Raw genomic sequence first — 17,175 nt, forward strand, 5'->3', positions numbered from 1 at the left:
TTTTCTCTTTCTCTTTTATTTTGTTAGTTTACTCTTATTAAATTAACATGAACATCAAAGCTAAATATGTAGTTTGATTTCAAATAATGAAGTACTCCATCTGTCCCTATTTAATTGTCCACTTTATAAAAGACACACATATTAACATAACAATAATTAACATAGTGAAGTTACAATCTTACCCTTATTAAATATGGTTTCAAAAAAGATGAATTAAAACTATGAATTTTCAAGAAGTTTAAATGAGATATAATAGGGAAAAAAATTGTCCCTTCTTTATTTGTCAAAATATGGACAAGTAAATAAAGACATTTAAAAGAGAAAATATGGACAAATAAATAAAGACATCTAAAAGAGAACATATGAACAAGTAAATAGGGAAAGAGGAAGTATAATTTTTAATTAAAAATAGTAATTATTTACGTTGTTCGATTTACAAAATTTTAGTACACTCATTCATTTTTTTTCTCTCTACACAATTCTTGAACACCAAATTTCTGACTCAACCAATGATCATTGGCCTATAATTAACCCTCAAATTATTTTATAATCGTCAAGTCTTCACTAACCACCAAAATGTTATCTCTCAAGTCCAAGAGGGACTACGTTGCAATACAGTAATTAAATTGTGTCATTTAATCCACGTTCATAAATTAATTACTTGCTCTGTTCATATTTTCTTTTATACTTGTCTCTATTTACTTGTCCATTTTAACAAATCAAGAAAGGACAATAATTTTTTTCTAATATGCTCTTATTTAATTCTAGAAAATTTCTATTACTATTAAGTTGTAATGCATGCTGTTTGAAACTAGAAAATACATTTATTATTCTTGGGAGTTGTATCATCTTTTAAGTTAAAGGGTAAAATTGTAACTAAAACCTATGATAATAATTAATGTCTTAATATATGTGCCACTTATAAAGTGGACAACTAAATAGAGACAGAAATAGTATTAAAATAATGTAATAATTCAAGTACTAGCGATGGTATAATGTAACAGAAATCAGGGGACAAAAATTACTAGAGAAATAATACTACTACTATTAAATGAAGGATAACCAAGACAACACCCTGCTTCTAACAGCTTACTGTAATTTGTGTCATCCACGACCTCATATCTAAGGTCATGCACGACAGATACTATTAATGAAATATTACTTGCATCTGATGTGAATTTCTACTTCCTTAGGGTCTTCACTCTTCAATGCATGTTCATTGTCTACTTGAGACTTCACTTTGTATAGTAAACTCTTACACTTCAAAAGGCCATAATGAGTAGAATTCAAATCAAAATAACAGTAGACACACGTGTATGTCTTAATTCAGTACAATATAACTGATTGTAGGATCAAACAGTTACTGACTAACAAATGTTTCATATCGTAAAATCTGACAAAGCAGATTTCCCTCCTATCCCTGTTGCATCATAATGATCTGCATAGTCCTTCACACTAGTTTCCCGATACCTCGCGGGGTTATCTTCTGATAACAACTCCTTAATTGGTCCATAAACTCTTGATGATAACGAATTACCCGTGGTAAAGAAACTAGCCACCAATACTCTTGGGCCAACACGGCTTGCCAGTACTCTGTGTGCAATGCTCTTCAACTTATCATTTGATATGAGCTGCAAATTTTCCAACAGAACTGAGTTTAGCACATTTCGAATTCAAATCTAAAAATATCCCAATTCTTGAATCATTTCTAAGAAACCTGCCACAAGAGCACCACAACCACCACCGCCAACAACAACAAAAACATTGTAATGGCCATAATTGGGTCTGGAGAGGATAGAGTATATGTGAACAACGAACTTTACTCTTATCTTGGGAGGTAGAAATATTGTTTCTGATAAACCCTTGCCTCAATGAAGTATGATATATGAGTTTATGCCACAAGATGAATAACAAAGATAATTAGCTCAATGTAATCCCACAAGTGGAGTCTGAGGAGAATAGAGTCTATGCAGAGCTTACCCCTAACTCAACTCAATGAAAAGCACGATATGCTTTCTATATGAATTTATGCCACAATAACAAGAACAATAATAAACGCAACGTTATCCCACAAGTGAGGTCAGAACAGTATTTATACAGACCTTACCCCTACCTTGAGAGCTTGAGAGGTAGAAAGGTTGTTTCCAATTAATCCTCGGCTCAATAAAAAGCATGACATATGAGTTTATGCCAAATACAATTACCTGTAAAAGTTCACCAACATTTATTACTAGTGCACCAGAGACAGTAGGAATATCAACCCAACAATCCTTATGAAGAACTTGAAGGCCTCCTAAATGATCTTGTAGCAGCACTGTAAGGAAGTCACTGTCTGAATGCTTGCCAGCTCCAAGAGTTAGCTCTGGTTCAGGGCATGCTGGATAACAATGACACAAAACCGCAAGCCCCTCTGAACAACCAATGTCATTCAGATAGCTCGAGTTGACAAACCAAATAAACCATGCACTTGAATTCACATGTTACATCTTAGTCAAAAGTAAACACTTTTACATTGTTGAATAACCAAGTGTTAAAGACAACCAAAAATAGAAGTAGGAAATCAAACTCTAAGTCGAGGACTTTCTATACAAAATGGTATAAATATAATTATTTAATTTAGTATCGGATTATCGGTTAACCAGTTAAGAAAAAACTTCAAACCGTTAAGAAATGATAATCCGATAACAAAAAAAATCAAAACTGTTATTAAAACCACTAAACCAATAACTCAATACTATAAACCAATAACTTTTTTATCGGTTCGGCTTATCGATTTCGGTTCGATTTTGAACAGCCCTAGTATACACCCTCCGTCTTATTCTATGAGTTTAAGAAATAACAAAGATTTTGAAATGTTTATCAAATTGTTCTTTTGAAAAAATAAATTTACTTTTCTCTCCTTATAAATATATTAGAGTAATATGTTTAAAATTAAGTGGGACCAATAAATATAAAAGTAGAACTATACTTTTAAATACTTATTATATAAAAAATGTGACATTATTTTTTAGTGACCAAAAATAAAATGATGTAATATAAAATGAAACGAAAAGTATAAAATATTATATAAAGTAAAAGCATGGGGTCTCTTTCTTAGGTGGATGTGTTGGACTATACAAATTTGTTCAAACGTTTAAACTTGTCTTTCATGAATATAATATTCGATTATATGGGCAATATTCAATTACTCTGTGTATATTGGGGATTTAAACCAAACTAAGTTATTATTTAAACTAATTCACCAAAATAATATGTTTTTAATTTTTTTTTATAAAACTAGTATAAATGTATTTCTGAGTAACGTTTTAGGGTATTTTTATTTTTAAAATTCAACGGACAAAAATTGACGGAGCTGACGACGCTAAATGAATAAACGTACTCCTGAGTAACGTTTTACACCTAAAACGTTAGTCAGAAGTACATTTATTGAGAATCCAATCACGATCCACTAAATTCAATCTTGCAAATGTAGAGTCAAATCCTGCAGATTTAAAACGTTACAATGAATAACATTTTACACCTAAAACGTTATTTAGGATAATGTTACTTGTTAATCTTTTGCAATGATGTCGTTAGTGTATAAATTTTCCCTTCAAGTGAGTTTTCTAGTGTGAATAATAAGCATTGTGCTCCTATTTTTTGTCAAGTACACAACTAATACAAGATTAGAGAAAGATTGATACCTCCCAATGGTTATAATACGATAAAATTTACAAACTATATGAATGATCAAATAACCAAATAGATAATTACAAAAATTGCAAAATTTATATCTTTTTGCTGATTAGAGGTGGTGGAAGTATAACCCCCCATCTTAGCAAAATTGCTTTCCATAACCACTGGAAAACACAAACCAAGTACAAAATAATTGAAATATGCATGATGTGTTGCTACTGTTCTTATTGATAATTAAAAAGTTTTCTGAGTAATAAAACATGTTGCTACTGGACAACAGTTCTTATAATTGAGACATTAACACAAAATGCAAAGGGACTACAACTTGTAGCTACTCATCTCATCTCATCCACATCCATAAAATCTTATACCACAAATCGCAACATAAAACTCATCTCATACCATAAATATATTTAGTTACATGAAATCTTATAGCACCTGCGTAGAGTACATCATTTACTGAACATATGTTTGAATATTGCTAAGACGGGGGGTTATACTTCCATCTCTAATCAGCTAAACACATAAAGATGGGGGGTTTTAGGTGTAAAACGTTAAGTAACGTTTTAAATTTCCAGGATTTAAGTCTGCATTTGCAAGATTGGATACAGTGGCCCGTAAATGGATTCTCAATAAACGTGCTCCTGAGTAACGTTTTAAGTGTAAAACGTTATTCAGGAGTACGTTTATTCATTTAACGTCGTCAACTCCGTCATTTTCTATCCGTTGAATTTTTAAAATAAAAACACCCTAAAACGTTACTCAGAAATACGTTTATACTAGTTTTGTAAAAAAAATTAAAAACATATTATTTTGGTGAATTGATTTAAATAATGGCTTAGTTTGGTAAAGATTCGTGTATATTGAGCCCATGAGGTCATAGATAACGTGAAACTTATAGGATGTGTTTGGAGGTGTAAAGGAACAAAAGTGATATATGCGGTACAACATATACTTTTTTTCGTTTGATAGAGTGAAAGTAATGTGTGCAGTTCGTTTCGCAGAGAATGACCTAATTTATTTGATACAGCGTTTAAGAGTATAAAGAAGAATTTTGAATTTTATGATCTTAAATTAAAGTTAAGTTAAATATACAAAATTATTCTTTGTTCTTGTGACTTTAAACTTGCCACGTGAAAAATTATTATAAAAAATGAAACAAACCATTCTTTTTTAAACAGACTGAAAAATAAAAGAGATCATCTTTTTGAAACAGAGGGAGTATAGTATTCTATTTCAAAAGTGATATATGTTGGGATTATTTAGTATTTGACTGTTTGATTGGTTGTTTTTAATATAATATGCATTAAATAAATTCTAAAAATAAGTTATTTGTTTGTAAAATTATCCTTCATTTTTTATTTTTCTTATATATTCTTTTCGAGTTTTAATTATTTATTCTTAAAAATAAATTTTTTATCTTATTTAGTTTAAAAAAATTTTGTGTTTACATTTTCATAATTGTACCAAATGTATTTAAGAACAAATTTTCATCCAAAATTTATCAAAATACAAAGTATTCATGCCACTTTATTTAAACAAATATATCATTCTTAAATCGTAAAATACTAAAGTTATCTTCATTTTAAAATCATATTCATGTTACTGTTTCCATCAAAATTTATGTAAACAAACAATAGAATTCTTCCTCAAATTAGCGTACATGAGATGAAAAGAAGACAAAAAAAAAAAAAAAAAACATACACAAAAGATCAGTATCGTAGCATTTTCGTTTTATCTTTCATTTTATTTGATATATAAAATATAATTTTTCAAGTGGCTAAAAGAATATATAATTAAAAATATGCAATTATATAGTAAGAAATTAAATTAAAATAAAAATAAAATGAAAATTAATCAAATAAATTCATAAATTAAATTTTATTTATATAGTGTAATATTTTAATGAAAAATATGAAGAATTATTATATTAAAGTAAGGAATAGTGAAGTTATTAATATTATTATCAGTGATATTAAAAATAATATACGATTATACATGAATATAAAAAAGTATAAATATAAGGAATCCCATAGTGTAATTCAATAATTACATTCTGTCCCGATAAGTTTACTAATTACAAAAAATCCCTTAAATTTGTTGAGCCGTGATACTTTAGACTGTAGTGATACATGGTAATTTAAAACTGTTAAGAAAAAATAGGGGAGAAAAACGGTAAAGTTAATGTTGTTACTAAAACAGCTTAATTTGTGGTAATAGATCATTAATTTGCATTAAATCAGCACTTAATTGGATATTAATTTTAAAATTTGAAAATCAAATATTATATCATTTATTTTGAATATGCTATTCAATTTACCTAAATATCAAAGATTATATCATCTGGACGACCAAGAAAAAAAAGAAGAAAGAATGCAAATGAAAAGATTTTGAACACAAACTGTTGTGGACAATGTGGACAAGAAGGGCACAACAGAAGAACTTGTACTTTCTACCCAAAAGAGAAGTGAATTAGTAGTAATGTTTCTATGATATCAAGAATAATTTATAACGTAAACATTTTATTGAATTTCAGTTTTCATTACAACTGCAAATTGAACACTTTGTGTTTAGATAAATAAACTTACAAACATGTGGTAATTAAATATTGAAAACGTGCTTTTGATTATAAATACTTTGTTATTATTGGTGTTGATAAATATACTTGTGTCAATATTTGTTTTAAATATAAAATTTTATAAATCTTATGCTACAGTAAGATACATAAATTTAAGAATCATTAGGTAACATAATGTACATGATACATATGGTTTATCTAGTGTATCATGTACTTTTATTGTGTGTTTTTGGTACACATTGTTTATCTAATGTATCATGTACTTTTTAGTGTGTATCATTGGTTTGCACAATGATACATCTCCATTAGATAAAAAATACAAAAATATTATTGAGGTTATTGTGTACTTTACAATGACTATAAATCATGTATCATGTGAATTTATATAATTTAACTTGTGTAATGCTTTTTTTGTTATGCTTTTCTTGAAATATACAGTAAATAACTTTACTTTTAAAAAATAATACCAATTCATATGAATATGCTATTCAATTACCTAAATATCATGTAAAATTTAAGGATTATAGGGTAACATATTGTACATGATACATACGGTTTAGCCAATGTATCAGTTATTTTTAGTGTGTGTTTGGTATATATGTATTATTTCGTTTTGCCAAAATACTAACCCGAGACAAGGTAGGCCTAACAACAATGTTTGTTGCTTCTTTTTTCCCTTTTTTGTTGTATTTTGACAACCTTTGATTTGATGTTTCGCCAGAGTTTTCGTTTGAATCCTTCTGAAGATTCATAGAATCATGCAAAGACTTTTTTCTATTTTCTTTCCAATTTTCATCGTCGGAATCATATATCCTTCTATTAATTAACGGATCCATTACTATGATGTAATAGAACAATTAATAAAAACAAAAAAGAGAAGAATATACGAATTGATGATGGATTAATAATAAAAAGATGCTGGGTTCAAACTATTACAGATTAGGAAGAAATAGACGATGATGGATTAAGAATAAAAAGAAGAAAAGAAAAAAATGTAATGGATTAAGATGAATGAAGATGATTAAGGAAAAAAAAGAACTGAAACTTGATGGAGTAAGAAGAAGACGGTAGAAGTTAATGGAAGTTGTCCTGCTTCCTGATATTTTTACTTTTTTAATTTTCAAAATTTGGTCTTTTAATTAAAATTAATTAAATTTAAAAATTCAAAATAAAAAAGCTGATTAAAAAGTTGAGTGTTTAAATGGATAAAATTTAAAATTAAAAAACTGATTTAAGAGGTTGAGTGTTTTAATGGAGAAAAAATATGCATTAAAATGGGTAAATGTGTATTATAAGAGAGAGAATGTAATGTATCTAAAAACTTACACTAAAATAAAAAAAAAAGGAATTATGTAATATTTAAAAAAAGTAGGGAAAATTGAAGAATATAAAAATTATAATTGTGTATTTAAGTTATTTTTCCGTGTCATTTTATCTATCTTATATCAAAATTAGTTATTTCAATATTACTGTTTCACCCAAAGATAAAGATAACTTACGAAAAAATGTTGAACTTTACTCTTAAATGTTTCTGTAGATTGGAACGGTCCACCGCTTCAAAGCAAAGTTATATCAATATCGATTACTTTCTCTATTTTCATTTACATGTCAGTATTTTTTATTTCACGTATACTAAAAAATTGAATTTACAATTCTATTCTTATTTAATTTTTATTTTTTTAAAATCAACTTCTCAAACAATTAATTTGACAATAATATAAATTATTTGCTTAGTTTTTCTATGTTTTACTCTTTCTTGAACGATATCATAAACAAATCTTCCTTTCCACACATATTTGGAGGCTAATGAATCGCAAAGACAAAATAAAAAAATAAATTATTATATTAATTTATGAAATGACAAAATTATGAATCAACTTTCTATTACAATAATAACATATAAAGGTCTTTCAATTTACTTTTAACTTTAGACTACTTAAAAGTAATTGATACATATATTACCTTGAAGGGCTGATTTATCTATAAGATGTAAATTCCATACCTAAACCTTATGAATTTGAGTTTGTAATTCATTTGACTTTTTGTAAATCGAACTAATATTCAATCTTCTTTTCTTAATATACTCTTATTTTTTCATTAAAATATAAATTGAACTCTTTTGAAACCTTTTGTTCTTCTTTTCTCATAGTAATTTACAAACAAATTCATTCATAAATACTATGAATAATATTAATATTTTCTTTTCTAACCCTACACATACTCAATATAAGATGAATATATTGTTCCTAACACTCTGTTTGGATCATTGTTAATCATTATTTCATAATGTATTGTATTGTATTGTACTCTATTGTATTATAGATACAATGTTTAGATAGACTGTATTGTTTGTTTGTTGTTTATTAACATTTTAATTGTTTGATTTGATTGTATCGTACTGTATTGTAATTTACAAATTTACTAAAATATTCTTAATTATTCTAGGGTGGGAGGTTTGACTAGAATTAAGTAATATAAGGTAAAGGGTAAAATAGTATTTTGAAATATTATGTAAAGATATAATTGAAAAAAGAAATTGAGTAACAACGAAAACACACCAAATCAATTGTTCTATAAAATAGGAATTTTCATTGTTACATAACAATGAGATTTAATAATATAATACAATACAATAAGTAACAATCAAAACAAACATCGTAAATATAGTAACGAATAATACAGTAGGTAACAACCAAACAGAGCGTAAGTAGCAAGTATTATCTACATGGAATGACAGAGGAATTAATTATTAGATATTACGCGAGTCTCACAATTTTAGGCAATTTAATTTATACAATAGCCAGCAAATGTATAGGGTAGATATATATTAAAAACCAAAATTTATTGAATGTACTAAAATATGATCATCATGATATAAACAATAATTTATCTCCGTAGTAGTACTACAAAAATATCATTTTGTTCTGTTATCATTTAATTTTAGATCAGATAAACCCAGCCACATATCCTCTCAATTATTGCTTTTTTTTTTTCTAATTGATTCATTTAATTAATTTAATGACCAAGGGACGTCATTTTCCGTCAAATAAGACTATTTGAATTTGTTAATTAATCCTTCATTATCACTAAATTATTATATAATTTTAGGTCATATATTGTAGAGTTTTCAATTGAATTTTTTTTGTTGAGAATAAGATAGGGAAATCTAGATTCAATCAAAGCGAGAAGAAGTAGTCAAATACTCGACGTCTTGTATCAGTTGTCATGTTTTTTTCTTAAAAAATAACGTGCTTTATCTTTTGAAGTTAAATATTACAAGATCAATGCAATATTGTATAATTAAAAATAGATTTTTTAAAATTATTTGAAAAATACTACTCTACAAGTAATATCTTTTCTCCTGTCGATTTGATAAAATATATTTTAAAATATTGATCAAAATTATACAATTTAAATCTCCAAAAAAAAAAAATATAACAGTAAAACATCAAATGAATGAAGTATATTATTATCATGAGAAAAAAAGAAATGCAAGAAAAGTAGTAAACAGGGGCAAACCTACGTATTAAGTTATGAATACTCGAGCACCATTGACCCCGACGAAAATTTTATATATCTATATATTCTAAAAAAGTTATATAAAATATCCTTCAGCACCCATTAAACAAAATAGCCTGTGGTGCTTTGGTCGTGAAATTGAATGCATGCTTTGTTAAAGCGTCACTTCAGGGGTTTGTGAATCCCCCTTAATTTTTGTTGACAAAAATGAATCTTCTTTCATAATTTTTGTCTTCTTTTTATATCTTTTCAGAGACCTTTTCTTATATTTCTTTCTAGTTTTTTTTCATTATTCTATTATCTTTGTATTTTATTAACTAATTAAAAAATATTAGTAAGCCTCCGTAAAAAAAAAATTTTGATTACCGATTTTATTATGAAAAAATTGAGCATTCACAATTATCAAATTTTGAATCTGCCGCTGATAATAAATCAAATTTTTGATAACGAAGTGCCTAGTAAATTGTACCAATACAAATTAGACGTATGTTGTAATTATCTACATATTATGTTAAACATTATACTACTTAACTATTACTAAGTTCATCAATAATCGTTGACCAAGTAATTCCTTGAGAGTGCTAAATTTTATTTTTTTTTAAAATTGAAAACATAAGATAGTTCATTGATCAAACAAAATAAATCACTTTATATATTAACTTATATGACACAATTTATTTTGTTGAACATCAATATTTGAATATATTTAATATTATATAATCTTCCAAATACGTAAAGATAGTATATAATATGCAAATATATATATATATATATATATATATATATATATATATATTGAGCAAGAACGAGTAAAGATGACTATAAAACAACATCGAGAGATAAATTAAATTAACTTGTAAATAAAGTTTATTTGAATTTGATTTGGCGTTACCATCTCATTAACTTGTAAATAAGATTTGTTTGGACTTGATTTGTCATTATCATCTCATCTAAAAACTTTAAACTCTGTTAGAGAAAGCACATTTTATTGTTTGATTATATTCTCATTACACTCCCTCATGTGTGAGCCTAATTCTTTTAAATGGGCTAAGCACGTAATATTTTTTTTTTAATTTTGGTGGCGTTGAGTTCGATCACCTCTGCCTGCTCTGATGGCATATTAAATTGTGTGACCAACTCATCTAAAAACTTAAGCTACTAAAAAAAGCACACTTTAATTGTTTGATTATATTCTCAACATGTGATTTAAAATTATGTTACTTTCAATTTGAAAATTTATTTTGTATATATATTTTGAATTTTTAAATTATATTTTTTATTGTAAACATAAAAGTGTCATAATTTATAAAAACAACAAAAACGAAATCTCAATCTTTATACAAACTTATTAAAACAAGTAAAATATCAAAAAATTCTAAGACGTTATTATATCTCTCTTTCTTTTATAAATAATAACTTGGAATCATATGTTATTACAAACTTCCAAATAACATATATTTTAACAAAACTCACTAGCCATCATTAGTATTAACTAGCTATTTAAGTACAATCTTTTCCGATTATATGAACAATCTTTTCACGAATATGAATCTTTATATGCAATATTTAAAATGACAATTTTCATAAACTTATAAATTAATTTTTATATTTTATTTTAATTTTTTTCTCCTATTGTTCAAAGAATAAGAGATTTGAAATTTAAAATTTATAAAGCAAGCTAATTTCATATCAAAACTCAAAATTAAACTATGATCAAAATTGCTAAGAAAATGTTGATGTTTGAAAAAAAGATATGAAAAATATTTCAAGCATAACAAAAAGAAAGAAAAAACCCTTAAGCTCTTCCAACATGAATACTTTAATCCTTAATAAATTGAGAAATTGAAGTACCCATATCCAAGCCCATCTAAGCTTTTTCTCCTCACTCAATTTTTCTTCTCTCAGCTTGGAGAGCCAAAGAATCCATAGCAAGCAAAATGGGGTTCTTGTCATTTCTTGGAAGGGTCCTCTTTGCTTCTGTTTTCATTCTCTCTGCTTGGCAAATGTATGGTTTGCTTTCTTTATATTTAGATCTGTTCTTTACATGTTTGACTTTTTCTTTACTCTCTTGGTTATCTGTGTATTTGTTTGCCATGAAGTGAAATGTATGTGGGTGTTGATAGATCCAGTCAAATATGTTGCTGAGCTATGTGGGTTTTGAAAGAAATGTGTAGTATGAGTATATGGTGGAAGCAAGAAGGGGTTTTAGTGATCTGTTGAAGCTTAAAAAGGAAAAAAGATTTGAGCTTTGTGAATCTTGATTGTTATTCTGAAGTTGGGTGTTGATATGTGTGGTTTTGACTTTACTGTTTTGTGCTAGATGCAATTAGTTGTATGCTGAATCTCTTTTCTCCTAGCTTCAGCTGGGTGGAAAATAGGGTATTGGAAGTTAAAAAGTGGGTGGCTCAATATGGTAGTTTCCAATCTTGATGAAGTTCATGTTGGGTTATGGTTCAGGGATAAAGTCTTAACTTTATTGTTTTAGTTTCTCTTGGAGCCAAGTTGCTTTTAGTTCTGGCCAAAGTTATCTTGAGTTGAATCTAACCAGACGGGTAGAGGGATGTTTTCCCAACAACACTTCCCTTTTCAGGGCTACCATCATTCCTACTTATCTTAGGCACCACGTCTTTATGGTAAAAGTTAGAACCATATTTTGTTTTTTGAATCAAGGGTCTTGTTGGTAAACAAATCTCTTTACCCCACAAAGGTAGGGGTAAGGTATACGTACACGCCACACTTCCTAGACTTTGCTTGTGGGATTATTCTGACTATGTTGTTGTTGGAATGAGTGGTTATTATGTAATGTGCCTCAGAAGATTAAATAATGGTTTCATTTCTTTGATGGTGGTTCTTAGTGCGGTGTTCATGTATACTTATTTGTGCTAACTGGTTACTGAAAGTATGTAAACATATTTTGCTCTTTGAATACGGAATTACTGTTAACCGAGTTGTCTATTACTGGAGGAAGAATCTTGATCTTTTTGGTGTTGCTTTATTATGTGTTTGAGTTAGATAGTCGATTCGATTTTGGATCCATCATAGATTAGTAAGGGGCCATCAGATGCAGTTGACTTGGCCGTGACTGAGCTAAATGTTGCTGTTTGGAAGACATCTGTAGGGCCGAGTGACCAGTCTGAGAGAGCCAGAAGTGTTCTAGTATAAAAGATAACATGGAATCCATTAACAGTAGGTTAAGATGTCATTGCACAAAGAAATATTTAAGCTCCGTAGTTTTGTTTAGTTTGCATTCAAAAGGAGAATTCATAGGCAAATATTGGGGCATGTGAATTGTGGTCTCTTCGTAAAACTAAGCATTTTATGCATGCATATATTTTCAAAAATTAGTTTAATATCATCTGCTGGAACCCATGGACTAACTGCACTTGGTTGAATGTTGAGTTATTTACCTAGGGATCAATTCTCATTAAATACATTTTTTCCTCTTTTTAGTGATGCACCCATGTTCTAGAAATCCTATATTCGCCACTGATTGCATTGCTAGGCACTAAAATCAGATGCCATACTTGAGGTATTATCCTCCTCCTCTCAACATAGCTAAGTTGCTACATGGTTGGCAGTAACATCAGATGCCATAGTTTGAGCTTTTATCCTCCTCTCAAGGTAGCTTAGTTGCTACATGGTTGGCAAAAAGAAATTATGTGATGTGTTAGTGAAGTAAGGTGATATTTTAATTGATATTCTTTAGATATGTCTTCTGTCGTGGAAAATCTGTTTGCTGCTGTTGTGGGCAAAATAGATCAGCTCTGGCTAAAACCTTTCCTTTCTATTCTTAAAAGGATTTTAGATAGCTAAAGCTATATTTGCTAGTTTTATGTTCTTGTTGTTGTTGGTTGGTAATTTCTTTCCAAGTTCTCACCCCTTCAGGACTCCACAGGAAAACTGACCTATATGTTGTAGAACTCGCCTTCCCCCTCTAGTCGTAACAAGCCAGAGTAAATATCCTCAGATTAAACTTTTAAATAGGCAAACAACTTTCATCTTTATCTTCAGCTGTAATTTTCTGCTATCAGCAGGTTCACTAAATTATTGTATTTTCTTGAGTACTGTTAATGTTGCAAAATGATCCAAAAACTTGCGAGTACTTCACTGGCTATTATTAGTATATGGTTCAAGTTGCAGTGGAATTACAAAGGCAGTTATAATGGTAATTGCACTCTGCGGTATAATGGTGCTAGTGATTTTCTTTTTGAGTTTTACTGCTTCCTAGCCCGATTCAATGAAGAGGGTGTGTGGAGTACTTTTGACTATTGTAGAAGTGTTAAGCCAATGGGTACTTAAATGTACCGTGTCGAAGTTTGCATCTTTCGTCTTATGATATCACTGTTAACAGTCCAAATGAAACCAACAAGCTCACAAATTTTTTCCGTAGCATCTTTTCCCCCTTAAAAGGTTCCTCTTCTTCGTGGATGATACAGAGATTTTTCCTACTAAACTAGTCTGTTGAAATGATTGATGATTCCCTTCTTCGCAGCGTCTGCCTTTCGTGAAATGCGATTTTGCAGGTTCAATGATTTTGGAGAAGATGGTGGACCTGCTGCTAAGGAATTGGCTCCCAAAGTGGCTGGTCTGCAGGATTTTCTTGTATCCAAGTTGGGGACAGGGATACCAAAAATTGATGTAAATGGTTATTTTTTCTATTCTTCCTATTTCACATGATTTCTGTCTTAAAAATGGATACTGATATGACATTTGTGAAACACTTTTTTCAGGTTAGGCATGTGGTAGCAGCATTTATGGCTCTAAAAGGAATGGGTGGTTTGCTATTAGTATTTGGCAGCATGACTGGTGCTGTTCTACTGGTTAGGAATTTCAGTCTCCTAGAATCGACTGACACCTTCGTTTAGATTTATCCGTACACTATGTTTTAACCTTTAATCATCTGTCGTCAATACTGCAGATATGTTACTTGATAATGGCCACTCCACTTCTGCACGATATCAGCCACTTTAACATTGGAGAACCACAGTATTTCATTGTTCTACAAGAGTTCCTCCAGGTTTGTCAAAATTAATGTTATATATGCATCCAAACATGAGTTAACTCGGATTTGTTCCTTCTGTAGTGCCTGGCATTCCTTGGTGCATTGCTGTTTTTCGTGGGGATGAAGAACTCGATTAATCGGAGGCTAACAAAGAAAAAGACCCCCAAGTCCAAGACAACTTAGGATACATCATTGAGAAGAGGGGATTGGATTGATTATTCATGGTTTGTTTGGTTAGCTTTTATGATTACAAGTGACTAATTAACCCTCTCACCTGCAAATTTTTGCATATTTTTTTTCCTCTTAAAACTAACTGTTATTGAATTTATTGCCAGTGTGAGGAGGTTTTGAAAATTGTTATATTAAGCTGTTGCAATGTCTTCACTTAATAGTGTTACTAGTCACAGGATATTTGGTCGAAAATCAATGTTTTATCGTGAAAATTATAAATTGGGAAATATCTTGTAACATGTTTTTCAATTTACTTTTTTGCTTTTGAAGTTGTATTTCAAATTTTGATAAGTATAAGCCTATAAACAAGCATAACTTCATTTAGGGCTATTCAAAATCAACTCGGTCCCAAAATTAATTTTATACACAAAATTGTAGGTGAGAATTGAAGTGTAATATTTTTGGAAACCTAACATACATTTAAATACGTATTTCACTATCGATTTCATACACATTGTTTGTTCTGGAAAATCTAGCATCAGCTTTATATATATCATCATAAAAATAAATGAAAAGAGTAATCATGATTAATAAAACTAAAATGCTAAAATGAAAAAAAATGTATCCGCACAGGTGTTTACACCAAACTAATTCTATTTCCATTATTATATAATTTAATGAAATAAAATTTATATTGATTAATTAGAATAAAATAAAATGAATTATAAATTTAAACACATAATATGCACATACTGAATTAATATAAATAGTATAAATTTTACTATGCCTAAATAGATACTTAATTTTATCTTTAGTATTCGGTATAGCGGGGCTCACAACTCATAAGAAAAATCATTGTCACGTGGTCCACATAAATTCATCACCATGCTAGAAGTGTCCGTCCCCACGAGCGGAGTCTGAAAGATCAAAATATTACGACCGTTTAACATAGAGAACAAAGGTATTGTAGATTTAGTCAAAATGAGGTTTATTCGATTTTTTTCCCGTAAAGTTATTATATATAGTTGAATTCTCTATGGGGTTTAAATTTAGACACCGTGTAAATTTTAAATATATTTTTACCACTACATTATAAGTCTTCATTTTGTAATGTCAATAAGGATTGTGATAAATATTGATTAGTAAATATTCTTTTATTGATTTTGGATTCCAACTTTTTCTATATAAAGAATCATAAGCCCTTTGATAAATAATCTCCTTATCCATATTTTCCCTATTAGTGGACTTCATTTATTTATCTATTTTGATAAATTATGAAAAAATAAAAAATATTTCTTATTATATTCTTATTTAAATTTATTAGAAATTTCTCAATTTTAATTTATTTTAAAAAAAATTATAATTAATAAGGATAAATCGTAACTTCATTATATTAATTATTGCTATCTTAATATATGTATCATTTTTAAAATGGCTAAATATTCTCTCCGTCCATAATTATTTGATAGGTATACTAAAAAAAAATATCCAAGATTAATTGTCAATTTAAATAATTAAGAAATAGTTAGTTACTTATTTTCAAATTTATCCTTAATGATAATGTAGTTCAATTAAAAAGTTATATAGACTTTTGATATTTTTAATATAATAGAGTTATATTAGTCAAATTATACCTCGCATTTAAATTTTTCTTAAAAAATATTTATAACCTTAACATGACAAACAATTATGGACGGAGAAAGTACCGATAAAACAGGTATGAAACTTTTATGTGCTTTACCCATAATTTATCGTTAATTATGATGCATGCAAGTGTACTTGGGCAACCCACCTTCAGTACAAATACAATCAATGATCTCTGAATCTGGACTACTCATTAAATAACTGATATAGAATAAATAGAGATTTTGAGTATTTTCTGCTGGTCGAAAAATTTGTTTAGAAATTTAATAAAACTATAATATATTTTTTATTTTAAAATATATTTATTTATTTATTTAGTTAAAATGTATCAAATTTAAAAGGATAAGAATATTTAGAAAGATAAAAATAACATAAGTTAAATATCATTTTAATTAAATTCTGGTCTAATTTTATGACAAAAAGAATTTTTCTTTCTAGCTAATATACAGAAGAATTTTAATGAGTTATCTTATTAAGAAATGTAATTTTTGTGAGATAAATTAAATACGTAGTTCGTTTTTTTTTTTTTACCATTCACTAGCTGAGTGATTTGTAGTGATAAACATTAGTTTATCAGTATTTATAA

The 17,175-nt window shown here is 28.4% G+C and overlaps 2 protein-coding genes across 3 annotated transcripts; one reads left to right on the plus strand and one right to left on the minus strand.

Moving 5' to 3' along the window:
* Positions 1 to 1,379: 1,379 nt before the first annotated feature.
* Positions 1,380 to 11,639, minus strand: LOC101249088 (1-aminocyclopropane-1-carboxylate oxidase homolog 7-like). Its single transcript, XM_069299712.1, has 3 exons — positions 11,624 to 11,639; positions 2,205 to 2,410; positions 1,380 to 1,631 (listed from the first exon to the last, which is right to left on the minus strand). Exons 1-3 carry the CDS (start codon positions 11,637 to 11,639, stop codon positions 1,380 to 1,382), a joined length of 474 nt encoding a protein of 157 aa, XP_069155813.1.
* Positions 11,187 to 15,242, plus strand: LOC101250224 (uncharacterized). Of its 2 annotated transcripts, none has more exons than XM_004240965.5 (5): positions 11,187 to 11,777; positions 14,296 to 14,410; positions 14,503 to 14,592; positions 14,691 to 14,789; positions 14,856 to 15,242. In XM_004240965.5, the coding sequence occupies exons 1-5, from the start codon at positions 11,710 to 11,712 to the stop codon at positions 14,955 to 14,957; spliced, it is 474 nt and encodes a 157-aa protein (XP_004241013.1). In that variant the 5' UTR covers positions 11,187 to 11,709; the 3' UTR covers positions 14,958 to 15,242. The 2 variants fall into 2 exon arrangements, with proteins under 2 accessions (XP_004241013.1, XP_010322246.1); XM_010323944.4 differs by having other exon boundaries at positions 11,635 to 11,777; positions 14,265 to 14,410.
* Positions 15,243 to 17,175: the final 1,933 nt, after the last annotated feature.

Source organism: Solanum lycopersicum, chromosome 6, assembly GCF_036512215.1.
Source record: "Solanum lycopersicum chromosome 6, SLM_r2.1".
NCBI classification, from domain to species: domain Eukaryota; kingdom Viridiplantae; phylum Streptophyta; class Magnoliopsida; order Solanales; family Solanaceae; genus Solanum; species Solanum lycopersicum.

Coding starts and splice junctions, on each gene's coding strand:
- LOC101249088 (XM_069299712.1), bottom strand. Junction 1,632..2,204: donor ATGTTGGTGAACTTTTACAG/GTAATTGTATTT, acceptor GAAAATTTGCAG/CTCATATCAAATGATAAGTT.
- LOC101250224 (XM_004240965.5), top strand. CDS start 11,710: ATGGGGTTCTTGTCATTTCTTGGAAGGGTCCTCTTTGCTTCTGTTTTC. Junction 14,411..14,502: donor CAGGGATACCAAAAATTGAT/GTAAATGGTTAT, acceptor CACTTTTTTCAG/GTTAGGCATGTGGTAGCAGC. Junction 14,593..14,690: donor TGACTGGTGCTGTTCTACTG/GTTAGGAATTTC, acceptor TCAATACTGCAG/ATATGTTACTTGATAATGGC.